At 39.7% G+C, this 23,730-nt stretch overlaps 1 protein-coding gene across 1 annotated transcript in view; it reads right to left on the bottom strand.

Moving 5' to 3' along the window:
- The window catches only part of prex2 (phosphatidylinositol-3,4,5-trisphosphate-dependent Rac exchange factor 2), a 180,038-nt gene that overhangs the window by 17,708 nt on the left and 138,600 nt on the right, over positions 1-23,730 (bottom strand). The window contains exons 36-37 of the mRNA XM_041814271.1: positions 23,537-23,651; positions 181-247 (exon numbers count right to left, since the gene is read on the bottom strand). Of these exons, the coding sequence (XP_041670205.1) occupies positions 181-247; positions 23,537-23,651 (182 nt within the window). The remainder of the gene's footprint in view (positions 1-180; positions 248-23,536; positions 23,652-23,730) is intronic.

Raw genomic sequence — 23,730 nt, forward strand, 5'->3', positions numbered from 1 at the left:
GACTTAAATTTACATTTACAGTACATTACTTTAACTCATCAGTTGACTCCCCTTTTCCCAATTTTCCAAATATGCAAGCAGCTCCACATTACAGCCTTTGGATCTGAAATCTTACCATGCTGTTCACCTTATCCTGCAGTGTCATGACTTCAGCCTGTGGTTAAGTAGTGATGGTCTTACCTTATCTATGAGGGCAGCTTTGGGTGCAGAGCTGGGTGGCATGTTGGACTGATCCAGGTAGAAAGCCCTAAGGGAGAAACAAATATGGAGTTAATCTTGTGGGGTATCAGTGTGCAGTTGGAGGAGAATGGTAAAGTTTATTCAATGACCATACACAATCTGTTGTCTATTTAGAGCCTCCACTGCTCAAAAACACTATGGCGTCATTTTCCCTGCATCATTAGGTCATCATAGCACCGTCTGCCTTTCTGGAAAAAGTAGGCCACCTGCTCATAATGGAGCTCTGCCATCTGACTATCAATCATGAAAGTAACTCCGGCACAGCTCAGCAGAAACACAGAATAAGCATCTCCTATCCTGGGCATCACTCCAAACGCCACTGCCTCATTCATTCATGGAGCAGTGAATTTAGAGATGATTTGTTTTTCCTTTCCTGCCACCAGGGGCAGCACTGCACTGATGTCCCTGTGCAGACACAGAGGACGCATGCTGCAATGAGCCCATCTGAGATGGAATGCAATTGGTGCAAACTCAGCAGTCTTCAACTTCATCAAATCTCAGTAATCCAGCAGTGTGCTAAAAATAGCAACACCACAGCACATTAAACAGCTTGTAATAAATCACTTACTCCATTACTTCTTGCCAGAAGGGATAATTATATACAAGACACAGGCATTTATACCGCATTCATTTCTTACACTGAAAATAAACAAAGGAGAAATTATTTTTTAGAGAAGATTGTTTACAGAGTGAGTGAAATCATTCATCTGCATTCATTCTGCTGTTAGGTGATTAAAAGCAAGGCGAAGAGGTTTTTCTGTTAGAGAGAACTCAGCCTGGCTATCATTAATGAAACATTAATTAAATGATCAGAGAAAAGTAATTAGAACCCTGATTCAGCATGATTTTCTATGGTTAACATAAAAACATTAACTACAGAGTAGGACAAAATGTCAACACAGCAATATATCATCATCCTGATTAGTGGTAGAATTATTAGAATATCTGTACTTAAATTTAGTCTCAACCTTTCACAATCTTGTGACTCCTCATGGTTGTTTTATAACATGAACTACAGTAATGTGAACTGAATTTAACTGGCTGAAGAAGACAGAAGGTTAAAATCAAACAGCAGTGTAAAAATGTTAAAGGATGAAGAGTGGTCAGAAGAGAAATGTTCATTGAACTGCAGAAAAAATAACTTAATCCTGCACTTTATTTTTTAAAGGATGTTATAGATTCTTGAGGTAATCAGATATTGTGAAGCATCATTATATGTGATTGTTATACTGTGATACTGTAAAACAATATATTGTATCAGATTCTTTCTTATTGTTTCATATCAGATTGTTTTTAAAGTATTGTATTACATCATATCAAATGGTACTGAATAGGGGAGTAACAGTTAACAGAAGTCACTTTTCAGATTGTACCTAGGTTTTGGGTTAAAGGTTCAGTACGGGTAAAAATTAGCACAAAGTTATGGATTGACGGTATTTTTCTTGGTTTATTTTTAGTTGACAGTAGTGCAGCTTACAATAAATACAACATTATAAGATACTAAGAAAAACACATGCATTTTAGAGCATTTTATCATATTTAGGATTTATGTAGTGTGCCATGACACTGTCACACCATTATGTAGGGGTTAATGCCCAACGAGGGGTCCAATTATCAGGGATTTTTGGACGCCGTGGGGGACGGTTGCCTCCGCGAAGTCCATTACTGCCTGATAATTGGACACCTCGAAAGGCATAACCCACTTATACCATGGTCACTTGCCAAAGAAAAGAATCAATACAACCACTAATTTATCATTTCATATGTTTTGTGATCAAATAGAAAGTCATATCAAACTGTATCTTATCATATCTTAAACCATGGTCTTGGTGAATACTCGATTCTGATTGGGTCTCGAAATTCCATTGGTGTCCATTAACTTCTGATATATGGACAACTATGGAAATTTACAAGTAGTTCTGTTCAAAAAATCTTTATACAATTCCAAATCAATGCGGTGCAGCCGTTTAATGATAGGAGTAACCATAGCAACCATATTTTCTGAGCAGGGAGTAGCCTACAGCGTCACCAGCCCAAGGAGCTTGCAGACCTGCATCAACAGTCACTTAACTGACATAAATGTGACAGACTCCAGGTTTCAAACCAGTATAGCAACACGGCCTTATCTCCTTTATCTGATGTAATACTTATTTCCAGGCTCACCTTAAAAATGAGATGGGAGTGAAAAAACTCACTTTCCTCCTGTTCTAACTTCTATAAACTATTGCCAGAAGATTTAAATAACATAAAACAAAAGAAAACAAGCCATTATTTATTGTAGAGCCAAAAGAAACGTTTCTGGTAAACCGACATGATAATATCTGATATATATTGATGCGTCTCTAACAGAGAATCAGCACCTGCAGGCCGTGGACAGCTCCGTCTCTCCTCTGTGACCTCATAGTGCAGACGTGGGTATTATTTCGTTGATTCAAACAGCTGGTCTGCTAAAACTAAGCTTTCTATCAGATGACTGTCCATGTTATATTACAGGTTCACAGTCTGATCATAGGGAGACATTTCCGACTTCCTCGTTTTCATGCCTTTTCATTGATAAATCAGTTAAGAAAGTGCGCTGAGCGGACTAGTTTTTTGTTCCATTGTGACTTCGTATCTATGGCCCGTCCTATTTACTGCAGTACTGAACTACATTTACATTTCGTAGAATGTTATGGTATTGTAATGGCTATTCCAGTTATTAGTCAAGCCCTCAGGCATTGCTAAGGAAAAGAAAATGTTGCTTCAGTAAAACTTTCTATTTTATCGCAAAATGTATAAAGTGATAAATTAGTAGTTTTCTTAATTCTTTTCGTTGGCATGTGACCATGGTATAAGTGGGTTAATGCCCAACGAGGTGTCCAATTTTCAGGGATTAATTGCTCCATGTTGTCCATTTATCCCTGATAACTGGACACATCACCTGGCATTAACCCCTACATACTGTATCGTGTTGTATCGTCTCATAGAAGATACAAACACTACACTACCGGCACCCATGTCCATGTATCTTGTATAGCATTAGACATTATATCATATCATATTTTGAATTTCCAACATTACAAAACACCAGCCTAGGAAACATTTTTTCAACTCAGAGCCAATTTTTTTTCCCATCTATTCAGGCTAATGAGGCCATGTTTTTAGCCTCCAACAGCTTGTCTCCAATTCATTTATATAAATTCACTCAGCAACATAAATCTACTCTGATTTGGATGAGTAACCTGTCCACTTTATATCTTCACTTGTTGAAGCTTTCCAAGTATTTAATCCCATCTGGCAAATTATCCTTTAACCTTGTGTCTAGTGCTACTAAATGACTATGAGCAGAGTTTGCTAAGGGTTCAGATGGAGCTAACAGCCCATGTAATTGGTTCAAGATGGCCTTATCATTCACATGGGGCTCACGTTAGAGTGCGGGTTACATCGCATCACAACACTGAACACACACCTCTTCAATTCCCTCATACAGAGCACGTAAACGAGCACATAACCACCTCACAACTGCTGAGCAGTCTAAACTGAGCATTGGCAGGATGGCTTTTCTGTTGAGCTGACAGTTTGAAGTTCTAAATATTTGATATCCTCATTGAGGTTTCTACACCTGGTGCCCATTTTCTGTTTGTATGAGAGTAAAATCTTGTTCGTATGTGACCGTGTGGTGTTGTAGAGGAAAAGCAAAAGCTTGACAGGTTAGTTTGATCCAAAACTTTCCAAACAAAACATCATTCTTTTTACAGGTCAAACAAAGAGAGAGCTGAGATTCTGTGAAGCGATAAAGACAACAAATCATAAAAGAACATATTGGAAATCAAGCCTTGCACTGAAGCAGCCTCTTTTCTTTGCTGCAGGTATGATACCATTATCTATCTATGTCGACTGTGCTCTGCAAGTCCTCTCACCCTTGTCTCTCCTCCTTATCAGTTAGCTGCTCAGACATTTATCTTTAAGGTCTATAATAAAATCAGCCTTCTATCTGCAAGAGTCAACTCCATCTGCACACATTTGCTTATCTGTTTGAGACAAAATAAAAGCACCTTGTCTTGACCCTGCCCACTTTCTCCTGCACAAGCAAGGTCACTGATTATACCATCCTCATGCGGTAAAAGTTGTTCTAAAAATACCACAGCTTGAGGAGCAGCGCTGGCTCTCCTGGAGGTCCCTAATGACAAAATAATAGGAGTCAGACTACGAGTGATGTGTGGTTTAAAGAGGACCTGCAGTCCATCGGAGCTGAGGTCTGGAGAAACGGAGCACCTTATAAACATTTATTATGGATGAAAAATGGCATTTTAAGCCCACACACACTGAAAAAACACAGTACTAAAGTACTAAACTCCTATACTTTAAGTACAAGGTCTAAACTAATGACTGCACAGATGGGCAATATGTCTCTGTCGTCTCCTGATGTGCAAAACTGCAGGTTTCTCAGAGTTTTGCTGTAGACTGCTGCAATCTTAGAGATGTTTTGACAATATTTTCAACCCCTCCTTCCCTTACACCAGTTAACCTACTAATATTCAACCGCCATTGCAAACTAGGTTTATTGTAAAAATGTAAAGACTGTCAGCTGTTAGCAATGAACAAATCAAACAAAATTGAAAGCAACTGAAATCGTTCAACACAACAAATGCTTCAAGTGGTTTCCCCACATTCAACTGAGAATGCAACTTGTAATGACTTCTCAAAATTATTCAAACCCTTCACGGCAAGCATCTTTAGTTCTTAGCACCCTTTTGCTTCTATGGCCTGCTGCAAACAAGATACATATCCACACACGAGCTTCTGGCAGCATTCCTGAGGAATCTTACCCATTCTACACGTGCAATGGCCTCCAGTTCAGTATTAATATATGTCCAGTGTGAAGGACTTTGAATTGCCTTGTTGCTGAAGTGTGCTATAGAAATAAACTTCTTTTGCCTTTTACAGCTCACAAACATTAACACAACCTTACTGTCTTCTCAGTCAGGATTTCACCCAAATCCTTGTCCTCATTTTTGTTCTTTATGCAAAACAGGACAGTCAGCTGAGGACAACCACCGTCCTCCATATTTGCGTCTCTTCTGAAGTCGGTTTTGATCACACAAGGCGAGTGTGGGTCTGTAGGTTGAGTCAGCTGTCTCTTAATTTGGAAAGTTGAGTTTGACACCCAGCTCCTACAGTTTTCTACTGTGTCCTGAGGCAAAACACTTAACCCCAGGTATGTGGTCTCGTGGTTAGGCTGAAATGTGTGGATTCAGAGGATTATAATGTTAAAAACAGCTTGAAACTGTCCTTGTGTCCATGGCCTTTGCAGCAGACTCAAAAAAGATTTGAAAATCATCTGGCTAAAGCAGTGGCAGCTCTGAATGTTTTGGGTTCTTTTTTAGGGGAGCTGTCATGTCACTCAGCTTTAATCCAACAGGAAGTCTATTATTTCACAAATTTTAGTCACTGAAGTGTAGCTGCTTGAGTTTAATGGCAGGACATTGAGGGCACAAGTATAAATTGAACAATTTTTTCATTCATTTATTTATCCAACCAACTGGTGAAAGGTTAAATAAAAATTCTTCCCATTTGGAGGAGTTACAGCTATAAAACTTTAACCATTTTAAACACGTATCAGCTCCTGTGCATTAGAAAGACAGGTAACAAAAACTGCATGAGATCTGGTTCACTCTGTTTCTCTCTGCAGAGCATTCCCCCTCCCGAGGAAACTGAAGGTGCAGCGTGCTTGTAGGTCTTTTCACTGACCACACTCACACTCAGGCAGAGGGTTTTTTTCTTACGTGAGTCTCTAATGGAGGACTTGGCTACGGGCCACAAATGACCTGCTCTGCGTGTAGTCTGTTTTATTTTACTGCTTAAATCTCTTTGTTTCTGCTTCCTTCATGACAATAGCACATTTTATGCCTTTTCAAGCACAGAAGTATTAGCCATCAGCTGCAGCAAGGATAAAAAAAGAGGGATCTGAAGGCACAGATGTTTTCACAGGAGTGGTGTGGGAATCCACACACTGGCGTGACATCCTTTTTTTTCAAAAATTAAACAAAAGGAACAAAATGATCGCTGAAATACCTCATGAGAAGTGTGTTAAAAATGAGTCTGTGGATTTGATTTCACATCTGTTCACTCAAGAGGACACCAGTAAAGTGGCAGGGATTTATGGCATTATATGTGACCCTGCAGAGGTGCATTCTAGTCCATGTAAATCAGTCACACAGCTATGATGAATGACACTCCCTGTTATTAAATCCCCCACAAACCCCTGCAGTGTGAGGCAGCGCTGGCTTGAGGCTAATGAGGGCTTCCAGGAGCCCGTACATGCCACATGGTGACGCTTGTGCAATGACACCGATGAGATAGTGTGTGTGAAGTGTGTTGGAGGTCATAACGACACCCTACGCCTCCTTCCCATTTACACTTCCAGCGAAATATTTATGACCAGCTATATGTCAACCATAGTTTAATATAGAAGAAACCAGGAGGAAGAATGCAGTACATAACATGTGTGCACATAACAGTATCTTCAAACTGAAGGGGACAGAAGGGGAAAAGATAATGAAACAGTTAAATCTCAAAAAAACATTGATGTCTTGAATTATGAGTCTATTTCAATCAAGGGTCTTTGCCCTGTGATACAATAAATGTCAATCACAACCGAGGAACAAGTGTTTCGGTCTTGACACCAAGAGGTTGATTAGTGATAATGGGCTCTTGGTTGAAGACACAGCTGGAGATATTATTGGTGAATCAGTGTGATTGAAGTCACATGTAGTTACTGCATACAATAAAATGGGATGAACAAATAATAAAATATGGGTTTAGGAATGCTATACAAATATAATTTTATCAAATGTGAATAAATCAATTATTCTAGAATTGCTTTAATATACACTATACTGCCAAAAGTATTTGCTCACCTGCCTTGACTCGCATATGAACCTAAGTGACATCCCATTCTTAATCCATAGGGTTTGTGAGGTCACACACTGATGTTGGACGAGAAGGCCTGGCTCTCAGTCTCCGCTCTAATTCATCCCAAAGGTGTTCTGCTGGGCTGAGGTCAGGACTCTGCGCAGGCCAGTCAAGTTCGTCCACACCAAACTCTCTCATCCATGTCTTTATGGACCTTGCTTTGTGCACTGGTGCACAGTCATGTTGGAACAGGAAGGGACCATCCCCAAACTGTTCCCACAAAGTTGGGAGCATGGAATTGTCCAAAATCTCTTGGTATGCTGAAGCATTCAGAGTTCCTTTGACTGGAACTAAGGGGCCAAGCCCAGCTCCTGAAAAACAAGCCCACACCATAATCCCCCCTCCACCAAACTTTACACTTGGCACAATGCAGTCCGACAAGTAATGTTCTCCTGGCAACCGCCAAACCCAGACTTGTCCATCAGATTGCCAGATGGAGAAGCGCGATTCGCCAGAGAACGCATCTCCACAGCTCCAGAGTCCAGTGGCGGCGTGCTTTACACCACTGCATCAGACGCTTTGCATTGCACTTGGTGATGTATGGCTTGGATGCAGCTGCTCGGCCATGGAAACCCATTCCATGAAGCTCTCTATGCACTGTTCTTGAGCTAATCTGAAGGCCACGTGAAGTTTGGAGGTCTGTAGAGACTGACTGCAGAAAGTTGGCGACCTCTGCGTGCTATGCGCCTCAGCATCCGCTGACCCCGCTCCGTCATCTTACGTGGCCTACCACTTGGTGGCTGAGTTGCTGTCGTACCCAATCACTTCCACTTTGTTATAATACCACTGACAGTTCACTGTGGAATATTTAGGAGTGAGGAAATTTCACCACTGGACTTGTTGCACAGGTGGCATCCTATCACAGTACCACGCTGGAATTCACTGAGCTCCTGAGAGCGAGGCATTCTTTCACAAATGTTTGTAGAAACAGTCTGCATGCCTAGGTGCTTGATTTTATACACCTGTGGCCATGGAAGTGATTGGAACACCTAATTTCAATTATTTGCATGGTTGAGTGAATACTTTTGGCAATATAGTGTAGTATTATCATTCCCGGGCCACTCATTGTATCATACTGTATCCTACTACTTTACCATACTCATATAGCATCAATTTGTATAGTATAACACAGTGGTTCCCCAAGCGGGCCGTGCTGATCCAAACTAAGCTGTGCTGATTTACTTTTCCATCACCCGTTTGGTCGAGTAAGCTACCACCCAACTAGTATCGGTTTTCGATAAACATCCCTAGTCATTTAGATACAACACAAGTATCCTGCCTTAATAATGGGCCCTTATGGATATGCACAATGGTACCCAATCAAGTCCATTTGTAATAATTACACCAGCTCTAAAATAACTGCATGGACCTTTTTATCTACCTGATCAGAAATACCCTACTGTGCATAATAATGCCTCATTTTAGATGCAAACCCAGGCGGCTTGCATATATGAGAAAAATATGCTGTGTGGAAACATTAAATATAAGAATAACTGTATCAAAGGCAGCATTTTGACATAAATAGTTGTGAATGATCAATGTGCATATTAGCTATATATCATCTTTTAGGGTCTATCTGCTGTTCAGGTTTGTTACAGGAACCATGTTTGTAGCATGTCACACCTGAAACCAAAATAAATCCAAAAAAATTTTTTTTTTTTCAGTCACTGAATGGGCACCAATTAATCTAATGGATTGCTATCTCGAGCTTCATCTGGTCATTCTGTCACATCAAAATGGTGGGATAGCATGACCAATATCCCAGGTTTCCCTTTCAAGTGATGACTTCAGCCCTGTACAAGAGGAGACGTTTATTGAAGTCTCCTCAGATTCAATCATATTATTGCAGTTCAAGTCCAAGACATTGTCAGCATTTTGGATTGGAGTGGAAAAGGAGTTGTAGCTAGGCACAAGAGCCTTTGCCACACTTTTTCCTTTTGCATCATCCTACCTGTTTGAGGATGTTGCAAAAGGCTGTTGCACTGACAATACAAAATCAAATCATAGCTGGGCATTGAAAAGGAACCGAGAGTGGCAGGCTCACAACTGCACCCAAGACGCAAAAAAGATTTGTAGCACTAAATAAGTCCACAAAATTGAGAATAACTGTGTTCCTTGTACATTGACGTGTTTTTACACGTGGATACATACAGTGAGGGGTAGGGGGAGCCAGATAGAACAAGGTTGGGAGCCTCTGATATAACATATCACATTGTTTTGCATTATATCCTACAGCCTATTGAATCCTATCAAATCTTATCATATCTGACTGTATTGCACTACGACATATTTTATAACATCATAAATCATATCACACATGTAACGATTTGTGTCGTATCATCATGTATCCTATAGCATCACATTGTTTTGCATTGTATCCTACTGACTAATTGTATCCTATTGAATCTTATAATACCCTATAATATTGTACTTTACCATATTTCATAGTATCATATCATATTGCATCGTATTGTATCAGACCATAACTTACTGTGTTGTGTAAGGTATCACATTGTTCTGTATCGTACCCTACTCACTCTTAATTTGTCCTACTGAATCTTATCATATCCCTAGATTTGTACCTTACCATATTTTATAGTATATGCTATATTGTATCACATTGTTGTGCATTCTATCCTACTGATTTTATTATGTCCTGTTGGATCAGATCAAACGCTAGTGTATTGTACCTTACATATTTCATAGTATTATATCAAGCCTGGCAAATTAAAGATTTACATTTTGTTGCAAAATGTCCTTCTACAATTTATAAATTGCAGGATTTGCAATATTTATCTGACCTGAAATGTGTGTCAAAATATCAGTTTTATACTGTTTTTACAGTGGAGATGTTATTTCTGTATGTGTTTAAAAATAAAGATGAGCATTACATAATGAGTGTTCCCTTCAATTCAGCTATCACAACTGTTGTGCAATATGAGTCAAAATAATTGCAATTAGATATTTTTTCAAAATCATTTAACCCTATTTTAATCTGAAAACGTGCTGTTATAATATAGAACGATTTATTGCCTGTGTTTGTTGAAAAATGTATAAAATAAGAAACTTAAGAAATAATTACATATTAAATTGTAATTGCAACATTGGGAAAATAAATTGCACTTAGATTATTTTCCTATATCATCCTAGATCATATCTATCGTATTCTATCTTATCATACTCTTTCTTACTGTACACTAACATATTTTATAGTACTGTATCATATCATATCACAGTGTCTCATATTGTAACTTCCTGTTGAATCTTACCATACCCCTTTGTATTTTGTATTGTACTTTTCCATATTTAATAGTATCATTTCATCACGTCACATCACATTATAAGAGATCCAAAGTGAGAAAAAAAACTTGTATCACCATAACATTCAAAACGTAAATACATATTTAAAAAATGATGAAAAAAGGCCGTCAAATTAATGTAAAAAGTTGAAAACAATATTTATAATGACTCACTTAATGTGAACTATTGAGCTAAGAGATTTTCCATTTCTTGGTTACGCTTTATCATGTTTTTCACACTGTTGTGAGCTAAGGTTTCTTTTCCTCCTTTTAAGATAAACAGACTTTTATTTTGAAATGAAAAAGTATGTATTTTGGCTGAATATAAAAAGCAAAGAAGACCAACATTTTTGGTGTTTAATGAAAACTGAAGAGGCTTTTAATTTCTGTTTTTTTGTGCCTCCCATAAAACCTTCAGCTCAAATGTTGATGGATGCTCCACTTTGAGATGTCTGTCCAATTAGTTTTTTCTTAAGCATTCATTGCCGAGTACTTCCATGCATTAAACACACAGAGGCCTCGTCTCTGCATTTCTAAACGGCTTTGACAAAGCCAGCTTTCACAACCTAATCTGAAGGTTCATAGAGTAAGGTACTACTAACTCTCTTTCTAGCACACAGTCAAGCGAGAGGGTGCACGCATGTGTCACTGACGGTCGCATGAAGACGAGAGAGAGGAGAGGAAGAGTGACAGCTCCTCACATGTGTAGCAAAATGAACACCGATTCAATTTTAGTTAGGGGATTAATTTAATCATTTTTTGGCTGTAACTCTGCCATAAAAAAGACTAGGTTTTTTTGTTTTAGGAAAGGTTGCTTCTACCTGGGCTGCTACCATATTATACTGTACCATTTAGTATCGTATGATACAGTATGGCATCATGAGTTACCCTGTGATTCCAACCCCTACTTGGCTCCATGCAGAGATGATTCTTAAACTCAGTAAAAGATGAGTCAAAGTCATTATTGCAGTACAAGGATAAAATCAAAGGGAAATGATAAAAAAGATCCAGAGTCCCTGATGCTCAGCCTCACCAGGCTGTATTAGTCAGGGTTCAGTTCACACTAGCTGGAGCAGAATGAAGCCTCACCACCAGCCTCAGCGCTCTGGTGGATTGGGACCGCCTTTGTCAAAGCGAAGACTGCACTATTTTCATCATTTCCTGAACTGGAGGAACACAGCTAAAAAAGCTCTGTTTCTGTTTAGGAGATTAAGCCGACTAAATTGCTGCTGTGTCTCTGCTGAAATTAGTTGGGTATCCATAGTTATTTACCATCCCTCGCCTTTATTATCTGGAGAGAACAAACCTTATTATGCTTATGTATGGAATCTAGTAGCAGCATCTATTCCATCACAGTGCCAGTCTTTACTACAGTTCCTCACCCAGGGGAGGAGACAGATACCATCAATTACATGAGGCAGCTCTGCTGTTTGGGCTACAGATTTGTAGTTTCTAAACAAGAGCACAGTGGTGGAATACTGGACAGCTTGAATTCATGTTGTACTATTTAATGTCTCATGTCCAGATCAGTATACATATGTATTGTGGACACACCCCTTGGAGAATAAACACCATGATTTACGTGAAGCTCGACAGCTAGCTAAGCATGAATCATGATGTTTATTCTCCTAGAGGCTGACAGGTTAGATAAATAGATGCAGATGGATGTTTGTGTCTTTTTTTAAAATGCGTGCACAAGCAGGTTTGTGTTTTTATCTATACATGACTTTCAAGGCATTAGTTTAGGTGGCAATGTCTGATAAGCTAATATTTTATACATCTAGTTGTAAGTTTAATGGCCCATTACATAGTACCCCTCTAGTAGCTGTGAGTTAACAATAATATACATATTACAGTTATTTTTGACAGTTTTAAAGGTCACATATTATGCAAAATGCACTTTTTCAGGCTTTAAAAACAAAAATATGTGCCCCTGGCCTGTCCACAATCCCCCAAGAATCAGAGAAATCCAACCCCCCCCCCCCCCTTTCAAAAAATGTGTGCTAAAAAACAAGCCATTCTCAGATTTTACCCTCATGATGTCATGTGGGGAGTTAGCCCCGCCCCACAGGTTCAGTTGGCCCTCCCTGCTTTGGAGGAAAGTTCTGCCCTCCTCTCCTGATCCTTCTCTTCGCTGCCAACTGAAAGGAGGATCAGGAGAACCACATCAATTATGCCACATCCATTTCCTGAGAGGGGTGGAGTCAGGGGCGGAGTCAGACTATACATTAACATTAAAGCCACAGACACAGAAACAGCTTGTTCTGAACAGAGCTGAAACAGAGGGGTTTTTTAGAGATGCAAAAATCCAATGCTGGAGTGTTTTTTCAGCAAAAAAAGTTTAAAGGCATGTTTTGGGGACTTCTGAGACCAATAGAAACTTGTCTTAAAGGGGTAAATTATGACCTTTAATACTAACTAGTTTTTTTTAGTTTGGCTCATTTTTGATAGGCTGGCTAAGTATAGTGAAGGACTCTGTGCCTACAAAAGAGCTAAGGCTCAATAATAAACATGCCAAGATCATATTAGCACTGTTTTATTCTGCTCTAGCAGAAGCTGCTTATGGCTAACAAGATTACCACTGTGTATGGCAATGTTTTAGGGAGAAAAAATAAGTCCACCATTTGGTGCCAAAAAAGGTTCTACATTGATTAAAACAGTAGTTCCCAACCTTTTTCCTTGGAGGCCCACTTGCCAGATTTTATACAATTGTATCTTTAAAAAATGTGAGCCCTCCCAGGACCCACAGGGTCTGCTGTCAAAAATCAATATCAGCTTTAATGGTTTTTAGCAATAAAATCCCAATAAAAAGGGCCTACAGTGCATCCAGAAGGTATCAGACCCCCTTCACTTCACTTGTTGCAGCTTGGTGATTAAGGTCATTAAGAAGGTGAACCTTCGGTCCAGTCTGAAGTCTTGAGCGCTACGCAAGATATGTTTGTACTTTCTTTAATCCAGCTTTCCCTCTCCCTGTCCCTGCAGCTGAAAAACACCCCCACAGCATGATGCTGCCACTGCCATGCTTCACTGTTTGGATGGTATTGGGCAGGTAATCATTGGGCCTGGTCTCCTCCAGACATAACATTTAGAATTGAGGCAAATGATTTAATCTTGGTTTCATCAGATCAGAGAACCTTGTTTCACACAGTCTGAGAGTCCTTCAGGTGCTTTTCAGCAAACTCCAAGTGGGCTGCAGTGATGGTGGTCCTTCTGGGACTTTGTCCCATCACCACACAGCATCTGTGAAACTCAGTCAGTGTGACCATCTGGGCCCTGGTCCCCTCTCTAACTAAGGCTTTCTCCATTGATTGCTCAGTTTGGCTGGGTGACCAGCTCTTTGTGCCAAACTTCTTCCGCTTGAGAAGCACACTGTGCTCTTGGGAACCTTCGGTGCAGCAGAACTTTCTGTGTATCCTTGCAGACAGTTCCTTTGACCTCATGGCTTAGTTTTTGCTCTGATATGCATTGTCAGCTTTTGGGCCCTCTATAGAGAATTGTGTGCCTTTCCAAATCATATTATTTCCAAATAATATGTTTAATTTACCACAGGTGGACACCAATCAAGGTCTCATCTCAGCATCAATCAATAAGAAAAGGAGGAACCTGAGCTAATAAAGTGTTGGTGCAAAGGGTCCAGTAGTGTTTTATATTGATTTTTGTTATGTATCAATCTGAGACAAACTGAGACAATCTGAGAGCAGCAAAAAAGCTTGTGCACCCCTTGAAGTCTCTGTCAACCCCCATAGAGTCCCAAACCCCAGGCTGGGATCCAGTGGCCTAATATACTGGCTAATATACTACATAGCAAACAGAATAATTCTGGCTCTATAAGAAGCCATCCTTTACTTGTTTTTGGTGTTGGTACAGATTATTGCATTGATCATGATGTGCATGCAGCTCTTTGACTTCTACTGTTCACACTCTAACTGTGGGTTAAATCTCAACTAAGTGGGTGGATCGATCTCTGCAGCTTCACCCACAGGCCATCAGAGGCAGAGGAAGCAGTGAGGCTGCTCACTACTGTGCTAGAACGAAACTCTGACCTCAAAACATCAAGAAATTCTGCTTAATCAAAAGGGGTGTGATTAATAATTCCCTCTGGCTGATGGGAGAGAAAACATTGCCAGCACAAATAATCCTGAAGCTTTGCTGTGATGGCTCTTTAACCAACAAAGCATGAAATACAAGCAGCTATAGTTTTAATAATAAGTCCCATTTGCTGGACAGTGCCATACATTCAAGATTATTGCTTATCTTTCAGCCACCACGCCATCATAAAACCTTATTTGTCAGACTGTGTAGGGTTTTAATATTAACATAAATAAAGTGTTTTTATCAAAGGGACATGTAATATGAGATGTGGAGATTTGCTTTATGATACAGTGCCAAACATTTCCTCTCTACTGCCAAAAGCATTCTAATTAGGAAGGAAAGCCCTAAATCCTGCAGTGCAAGCTTTCTGTGTCAGCTGTGCCAGAAGTAATCGATTTAGCTATGTCTGCCAGAACTCACAGGTTACTGTTACACCTGCAAAAACAACATATAAACATGATGCACATGTGATTCAGCAGCAGATAACATGCTGGACATGCTGGCCTTTTCACAATCATGTGTGTACCATGACTCTAGAATCAACACAAAAGCAGTGTGCCAGAGGAAAAGTCCTGTTCCCTCCGGAAAGTTCCTGTCAATAAGAGCAAATTTAGATGAAACCACAAGCCTGCAATAATCTCTCCCTTTGAATTATACATTTGCAGACTCTGCTCTGGTTCGCCCCTTGCCACTCGGCCTTCTTCCTCCCTCTGCACTCTCTCCTCCGCCTTAGCTCATCATCCTCATCCCCCCACTGAAATCCCCTCCATCTTTCCAACCTGCTCTGGCGATCTATATTCCCCTTTCAATTTCTTCTCCTCCATTCTTACTCAGTCCTACAGGACAAGACTGTTTCTATTCAGTGCACTTTATTTCCTACCTTTTTCATATGTTGCATCCCCCTACTCTAGACGAGAGTTGATAAAATGCACCCCACAATTAGTAAAAGGAAAATCAAGCTTTAAATCCTGAAAGTAAGCTTAGCAAAAACTCCATATTTTTGTGATGAAAACCTGGAGATTTAAGCTACAACAACGCTGTGACTTAGTGTCAATCGGTACACGTCAGGGCTTTAAACCTCTTCTTAAATACACGAGTCAGCTAAGATAGTTTAAAAAGCTTGTGGGTGCATGTTCTGCCTATAAATACTGCTGACTCCTGTGCCAACAGCCATGTGCCTTGATTTGGCTTGAGAGTTCATGTTTTGCTGGGGACTTGAATGAATTCATGGAGCTCTGTAGGTTTACTGTTTATTGGTGTAGGTGTGAGGAAAGTGGAGACACAGATGCTGCAGGGAAATCTCACCATTATAATACTTTTTAGTACAGCTGTGGACCAGGATCAGAGGTGACTTTAGAAACTGGGAAGTCCCAGGGGAAGACCAATATGATACTCTTTGTTCTTCAACTGTGAGCAATCAAATTCCTGAATGTGATCTATCAGTCACATCAGAGCCACATATGACCTGCAAAGAAGTACCGAACAGTGGAGAATACTACTATTGGACCTTTCGAAAAAAAGAGTACAGAAAAAGTACAGAAATTTCGCTATGCCATACAACACTACTTGGAAGTCTTGCCAACTTTTAAATCCTTTGTCATGCTGTGTACAGAGATAAAACACCCGACTACCGCCCAACCAGCTGCTCCCGACTGGTTGGATGGATTTCTGACATGTTTGATGTTTTGGTCGAACGACTCCACCCAATCCTACAGTGAGAGCAGGACTATGAGCAGAATCCTCAACTTTGGGGTATTTTTTCCTTTCAAAACTGTCAGACAGCATCTTAAATCATCATGACAACACCCTTGCTATAATAAAGGTAAAAAATGAGCAGGACATATTGCTTCTTGCGAACGTCAGGCTGAAACAGATGGCTATGCTGTTTGTGTGTGTGATGGAGAGCGATAGCAGGAGATAGAGTGAGAAAGCATGGATATGACTGGATATGACCTCAGTGTGAGAGATTTCTTCAGAGGAAACTTCACAGATTTTTGTCACAGTCTGTCCTGACTTCTTTGTATAGTGTGAGCACATAAACTGTGCATGATGGTCTTGTGTTGTAAGCGATTCAGCCATGACTGTCATAGAGTCGGCTTAAAATCGCACAGTGTATGCACAGCTTAAGCCACTTCATACTTCTTATTTACTATCCAAATACATGTTTTAATCTCAGGCTGAAATTTCAGATGTATACCTCATGTTTGATGCACACCTCTACTGACTATAACTTGAGATTTCTTGGAGCAAAATGCCGCAGATGTTTGGCTGCCTTATCTTTATCTATTATTTATGCAGATACTTTGCAGAACAGCACTATACAATGCTTGCTAGAGGTTCACAAATTTACTCCGATCCTAATTTGCTCCGATCCTAGCTATTCAGAGCGACGTGGTCTGAGTTCAAGGCTATATTCAACAAAAACATGAAATGATCCGATTGTGCAACCGATACATCAAGATGTCAGAGGACAGAATCAACAAAAGAGTATTCCTGTAGGGTAAAGAAATTAATTCTCCATGGCCTATTGAGCTTTACTTGATTTTCTGTAAGGCGCATATGTTGTATATCTACAGGAATAATTCATGCTGTAATGTTGATTCAAGTTTGAAGAAAATGGTTTGAAAATGTTCTATCCAAACCAAAACTAAGGACATATGTGCTGATTTTTACGCCTGAATTATATATTATATCGCGATTATCTGGAAGCCAAAGACCCTTGGTTGCACAGTTAAGATCTGGAATTCTTCCTCTGGTCACTGAGGTTGGTCGATACAAAAATATTCCCATGAAAAACAGATTCTGTTAGTTGTGTGATTTAGCAGAACTGGAGAGTGAGACCCACTTTCTTTTGCGCTGTACTAAATATAATGACCTAAGAGAAGTATTGATTTATGAATGGGCTTGCCAAAACCCTGAAATCCTGCAGTCGCCTGATGAAACTGAAATGGCTATTTAAATTTGACTTGCCTATTTTGTCTCAAAAGATTTTCTCTATTATAAATTAATTAGTATTTACATTTGTCTTCATTCTTCTTTTCTGGTCTTTGACGATGAAATAACTACTATTCACTCTGATCCTGGTTTGCTTATATGTTTTGTGTCATGTAAGCCCATGTGGGCTGGGCATATAACTATATGTATGACACAATAATAAGATAAAAACAAGTTATAACCAGGATAATGCTAAAATGTCCCCTTAGAAAGGCACAGCATGAACAAACAAATACAAACACTCTTAAAAAAATTAATCTCAACAGGGTTGTGGAGGTTCCTCAGCACAATAAGCAACTTTTTCCCTCTTCAATTTAATTAAATTTAAATGATCCCTGTGCCATCATTTAGCAGCAATAATGTTAATTCTATTCAGCATCTCCTCTGTATCTCCACATGCAGAGCTAAAAGTTAGAAGATTCTTTCCAACTTTCAAAGAACTACAAGATTTAAGGGCTCCCACGTGCATAAGTGGGTCTGAAGTGTAATGGGAAGGTGTTTGGGGTTTGATGACATGTAAACACGCCCTGCAGTTCATCCAGTTCACTGTTGCCTGTGCTGCTCTGTTTCCGTCTGTCACTGAGTCTCTGCCTGGTGCGGCTTTAACCAAACACAGCCGTGGCAGAGGTCCAAGGATAACGAGGTGCCTGAGGTTAGAGCGCTGCGACGGAGAGCGGGAGTGACATCACGGGCTGGTCTGTGGTCAGCCAACTGACACATGGCAAGCCGTGGGAGAAAACTACTGGTAATAGTGCAGAGAGAGAATGTATTAACTGGCTGCTGAAAACAAGTGGGGAATGTTTTGATTTAGTACCATTCATAAATGGAAATACTGTGGGTGATTAAACATGTTCCTGTAAAACCCTGACAGTTTAAGTTTAGTGTAGTACTGTCGTTTGTGGTAAACACATAAATGACTCAGCAGTGAGGTTGAAGCTTAAGTACTTCTTGAAAGACAAACAGAAGTGGAGCCAGACTTTATTGACTTTGAGGGAGTTTACTGTTACTGTATTTTTAAATATTTTTGTCATATGAGGCAGTAAACAATACCATCTGTGATTATATTTTGTACGGATGCACTGATATTGATACTAGTATTGGGTTTCAGGCACATCAGGCACTATTAGGCACTTTAAATATAACAACATGTTCAAGAAACGTGTCATAGGTGAGCATAGTCTTAAAAATGATTGAACATTTTGAAAGATCTATTAACAAATAGAAGATAAAGGAAACAGAATGGAGTATGGGATATGGGAGACCTCAAAGTTCTTTTCATAAAATAAAAAAAACACTAAATGGCCGTAGGTCTTTGGTGATATAGTCACCTATACTCCTTGTGATCTGTTGAGCCCTCGCACTGTTGTGGAGAAGTGGGACTGCGAATGCATCCTTAAGACTCTTTTAGCCTGGCCGGATTTTGCTCCTCAGATCTCCACGAATCTTTTCGGGATGATGATTAATCAATTGGCATGTCATTTTACTCGTATTACTCATAAAGTGTGTCGCTGTGATCTGGCAGTGTCTGCACACTGTCTTTTGTTTGTCCATCACTTGTTCTCGTTTCTCATTTCTGGACACCAGGAAGCCAAAATGTTTCCACACGCCAGATTTAAAAGTCATTGGCGCTTCCACAGTCTCAAAAACTTTGTCACTCGTCTTTCCCTTGCTCCTCCATGCATCCGACATTTTCAAGCTGTAGAATCAAGCAAACGAGTGGAGCACAAAGCATGGTGAGTACACGAGGGCCAACGGGAATTCTCATTCTCGACACTTCTCATACTGCAATACCGCGGTATTACCGATACATTACACCCCTAATATTTAATGCACTGGCCAAAAGGTTGGTGCAGCAAAAAAAGAGAAAAACCTGACTTGTTGACATAGTATTTGAAAAATTCTACAAAGAAAATGGCTGTTTTTTCTGGCTATTAACTTGCAAATTTGTCTTAAAAATTGAATGAAAACATTATGACTAAATCCAGATGGTGATCTGGCTATAAAAAATCATGATATGATTTTTTTTCCATATCCCCCTATCTAACATGGCCCAAAAATGACTGCACAGTCAGTAGTGAAACACTTAAAGTTATTCTATTTAATGCTGCATTCATTTACCTTAGAAGACGGAACTGGGAATGACGTCACACCCAAGTTGGATGTGCTCCATTTGCTCATAACCCAATTTTTTCCTCTTTTTAACCAATTTTTATTGTGTTTTTAAGAAAAGGGATTTACATTTTTAAGAAAAGGCTATTTACTACTGCACAAAAGAATGAACTTTTTTTTTGTTAAGAGTTATTATTCAGGTTAAATATAAAATATGCTATCACAGCTTATCTTTACAAAAAAAAAAAAAAAGATTTTCCTGACCACCATGGTCCCTCAGTTTGGCTGAGCCCCAGAAAGCTCTCCCATTTGTCCCCCCCTTATGGACAGCCTTGTGTGTGCACATGACTTTATTTTTTTGTGCATGGCTGTGTTCAACCACCTTCAGCTACAGTGGGGGGCGGTTGAGAAGCACTGGCTTTATTTATAATAATTTATTATAGATACAACTAATGCAGCATTTAATAACTGTATTTTCTGCATGGTAACAGCTTTAGTTTTATTTAAGTCACAGCAGAGTATGAGTTTGTTCAAATAAAGGGCAGCCCTTGAATAATTTAACATTTATTCATAAAAGTCACATTTCACCACTGTCAGAAGGTACAGTGACTCTGCCCTGCATGAGATATCATATAACTGTCACTACTTGGAAAAACGGTGACTTATAGTTCTGAGAACTGTAACTCAGGTACTGTAAACATGTCAAAGGCACAGCTGTGGACTGAAAAACTGTCTTGAAAGCAGTAAAGGAAATTCAGTATTCAAGAAAAGTCTAGTCTTGGGGGTTTAGAAGCATACTACCTCTACAAATCCCTACCCAGCACCCCTAAAGCTCCCCACATCACCGGGCTTGCTCGTTTGCCTGTCAGCTCACATCTGCTCTGTGTTACTGCTGCAGCCTCTGCTGTCAATTCAATTAGGCTCTTTGTGAACAGGTCAAACTGTGTAGACATGTACAGTACATGTGCATACATACATAAACATAGGCTAGCCTGAATCCCATGGACAGTTTCCAGGAAAGTACAGTCTGAAACATTATTTCTAATTTATTAAGACAACTAAATGGTGACTGAAAGGTTCTACAGGCACACATTATAACTCTCTGGGACCCTTATTAAAAGAGTGACTGATCTTGAAGTCTTCACTGCAGTCTGCAAACAAGGACTCCATGAATTGAAAGAGCTGCTACAAAATGCCAATACTCCACTATTAGAAGGCTGTGAAATCCCACAAGATCATGCAAACAAACAATATCATTTTGCAGAGAGATAGGGAGTTGGAGAGGCCTGATGCATGTAAAGATTCAATGAGCCAGCACAATTTGATGCTGCTCCACACAGAAAATAGTTTTCTCTCATCAAACTAGCCACGACGAACAAATTAAATCTCTCAGCGGAGAGCAAAGAAAGCAATCCGTGAAAATGAAAAATTTGTTCTGGGAAAGGAAGTGACACATGTCTGCTCAAGCTGTAAATCTTTAGCTAGATAGTCTCTAAATAATAAGAGGAAGTTTTGCTCAGTTATCTGCACAATCTGCAGCACAAGTCTGACTCGTTTTCATGGGTAGTGAAAAAGAAATACAATTTTCAAGCAGTCTCACAGGAATAGTCTCTCTATTGACCAAGACAGTACTGGTCTGTAACATTTAATCAGGGTGCATTGGTTTATTGGCACAAGATTCAACTTTAGAGACAAAAAAGGGATCCTACTGACGAAAACAGAGTGTCCAATTAACAAACCTCAAGAACATTGTGGGGTGAGTGTGTTTTTATAAATCTATAATGCTCTCTGCTTGTATAGAGTTCTCACTAACACCAATTTGGTGTTTGGCAAAAGCTACATCTATTTCCTTAATCAGAGCCTTTAAGATGTTGGATTTTGAATGTCTTGCACATTCGCAGACACCCTCCCACCAGGTTTAATTTGTAATTTAGTCTCTGAAATCACAAAGTGCCATTTAATATCAAACTGCGTTAATATTCAGACAGCACGCTGCAAAAGTCTGACACTCACTCTTACATCCAAGAGATTAAATAAAGAAAAGCTTTTATTTTCTACTCCCAAAGTGTCTCTTTCTCAAACCTCTTTCCTACCACATTAAATCAGCCGTACCCAGCCAATCACAGAGGGTCTCGGGTGTGCTGCAAACCAATGGGGTGTGAGGTAACTGAGTGCAGCAGCAGTACAGAAGCACTACATCAGCTTCTGGTGACATGCTGGGAACTCTCATCCAATCACCGCTGCCCCTGCTGTGTGTGTGTTCCCAACCAATCATGAAACATACCCGCTGCGTGTCTCTCGGCCAATCACCTTGAGATCCTGCTGGGTGTGGATAGTCAAAGTCTGACTGACTGGCAGGCTGAGGTGGAAAGTAATGGGCCGCAGTCGAAGAGTCATCAAATTTACCACCTATGTCCTTTCCTTATAACTTCACAGGAAAGTCAGGTGTAGGGAGAAGTCAGCAGGAGTGGGAACAAGAAACTACAGCGCTCAAAGAATCTGCATTTACAGCAGGAGGATGATACCAATATCATGTGGATGTGAGGTGCAAGAACTCCACCAAGGACAGACCCCAAAGTCTGAATCTCATGCCCTGTGCATTCTTATTACTGTTTAATGAAGCAAGTCACAGAAAATTCTTTAAAATGATGTCTCATTAAGGTGTGTAAACTATTGTCTGCACATTAAGATGGATGACGCATCTGCACATCCTACTGTTGTACAAAGTTAAAGCCAAAGTATTCCACTTAACAGGTGCTGAGAAATTGTGCTGAAAACATCCTTTGAAGTCACCATTGCCAAGTCCTCCCCTTTTATGTCAGTCATAGGTTACTTTCATTTTTTAACATCAAGTAGTGAGGTGCCAGAAAAAAAAAAAAAATCAGAATCACATAAATTTATTTATACAACTACGAATTGATTTAAAATGTCCAAGAACCGATATTTTTAAGGGATGCACGATATTGGATTTTTGTCGACATCCGATATGCCGGTATTTACAGATTCATTTTAGCTGATAACAATAGCAATACCAGTATTTAAATATGCTTTTTGGACAAGAAATTTCGGTCCTTCTGGACACACTTTAAGGTCTGAGGATGACCAAGGAAACAAACTTTAATCCTTAGATAACACTTTAAAGCTGAAAGAATGAGGATAAATAAAGAAAAAGACCTCAACTGACATACAGCAGGTCTGTTAGTTCAGCCTAAAACTCCACTAATTTATTAATATATATGGACAAAATTTACAGTCAATCTATGATGAAATACACAGGCAAAATATTGGGTGTAAATATTGGCAGAAATTTTGATATCTGCAAATACTGAAACCAGACCGACAAAATCATGAATCTGTATTTTTAAATGTACAATCTTTAACCTCAGACCTGCTGCAAGTATTTTTCTCTGTGTGTTGTTTCCACACAAATGCTGCTGTAGGTGTATCATAAGCTGTGCTGTTAGCATTAGCAGCACTAGCTCTTAGTGTCGGTAATAATGTTAATAATGCTGTGTCTGGCACACTTCACCGTCCATCCATTATTACCAACAGGAAAGTTTTAAAACTCACTGTGCACTTTACAACCCCAGGTTAGAGGAAGCCCGACCGGACATGCTCGCTAAGTGTGCTAAACTAAAGTAATGTAGCCTACTTTAGGAAAGAGCCATATGCCTGAATTCACATCATACATTCATATTCACCCCGGGTTAACTTTTCCTCCAGGGAAAAAAGTTGACCCCACTCTATTACTTTTCCAGATTCTTTTTCACAAGCACATTTTCCTTTCATTTGAGTTTGCCACCCCTGCTGATGAGATATGTAAAGTCTTATCATGGTGTAAAACCTACCTCAGTCTTTTGTAATACTGTTTGACCTTCTCCAGCGAGGCAGCATTGATTTGGGCTTGGTATTCCTCCACTGACACGTTGTCTCTGTAGTAGTAACCCTCCATACTCTCCAGAGCTGCGGACATATCAAATGGAAGAGTTAAAGCCACAAAAAGACTACATAACCTGTGTTTACAACCATCTATAAAGTATGT

The sequence above is a fragment of the Cheilinus undulatus genome, linkage group 19 (assembly GCF_018320785.1).
Source record: "Cheilinus undulatus linkage group 19, ASM1832078v1, whole genome shotgun sequence".
Lineage (NCBI taxonomy): Eukaryota > Metazoa > Chordata > Actinopteri > Labriformes > Labridae > Cheilinus > Cheilinus undulatus.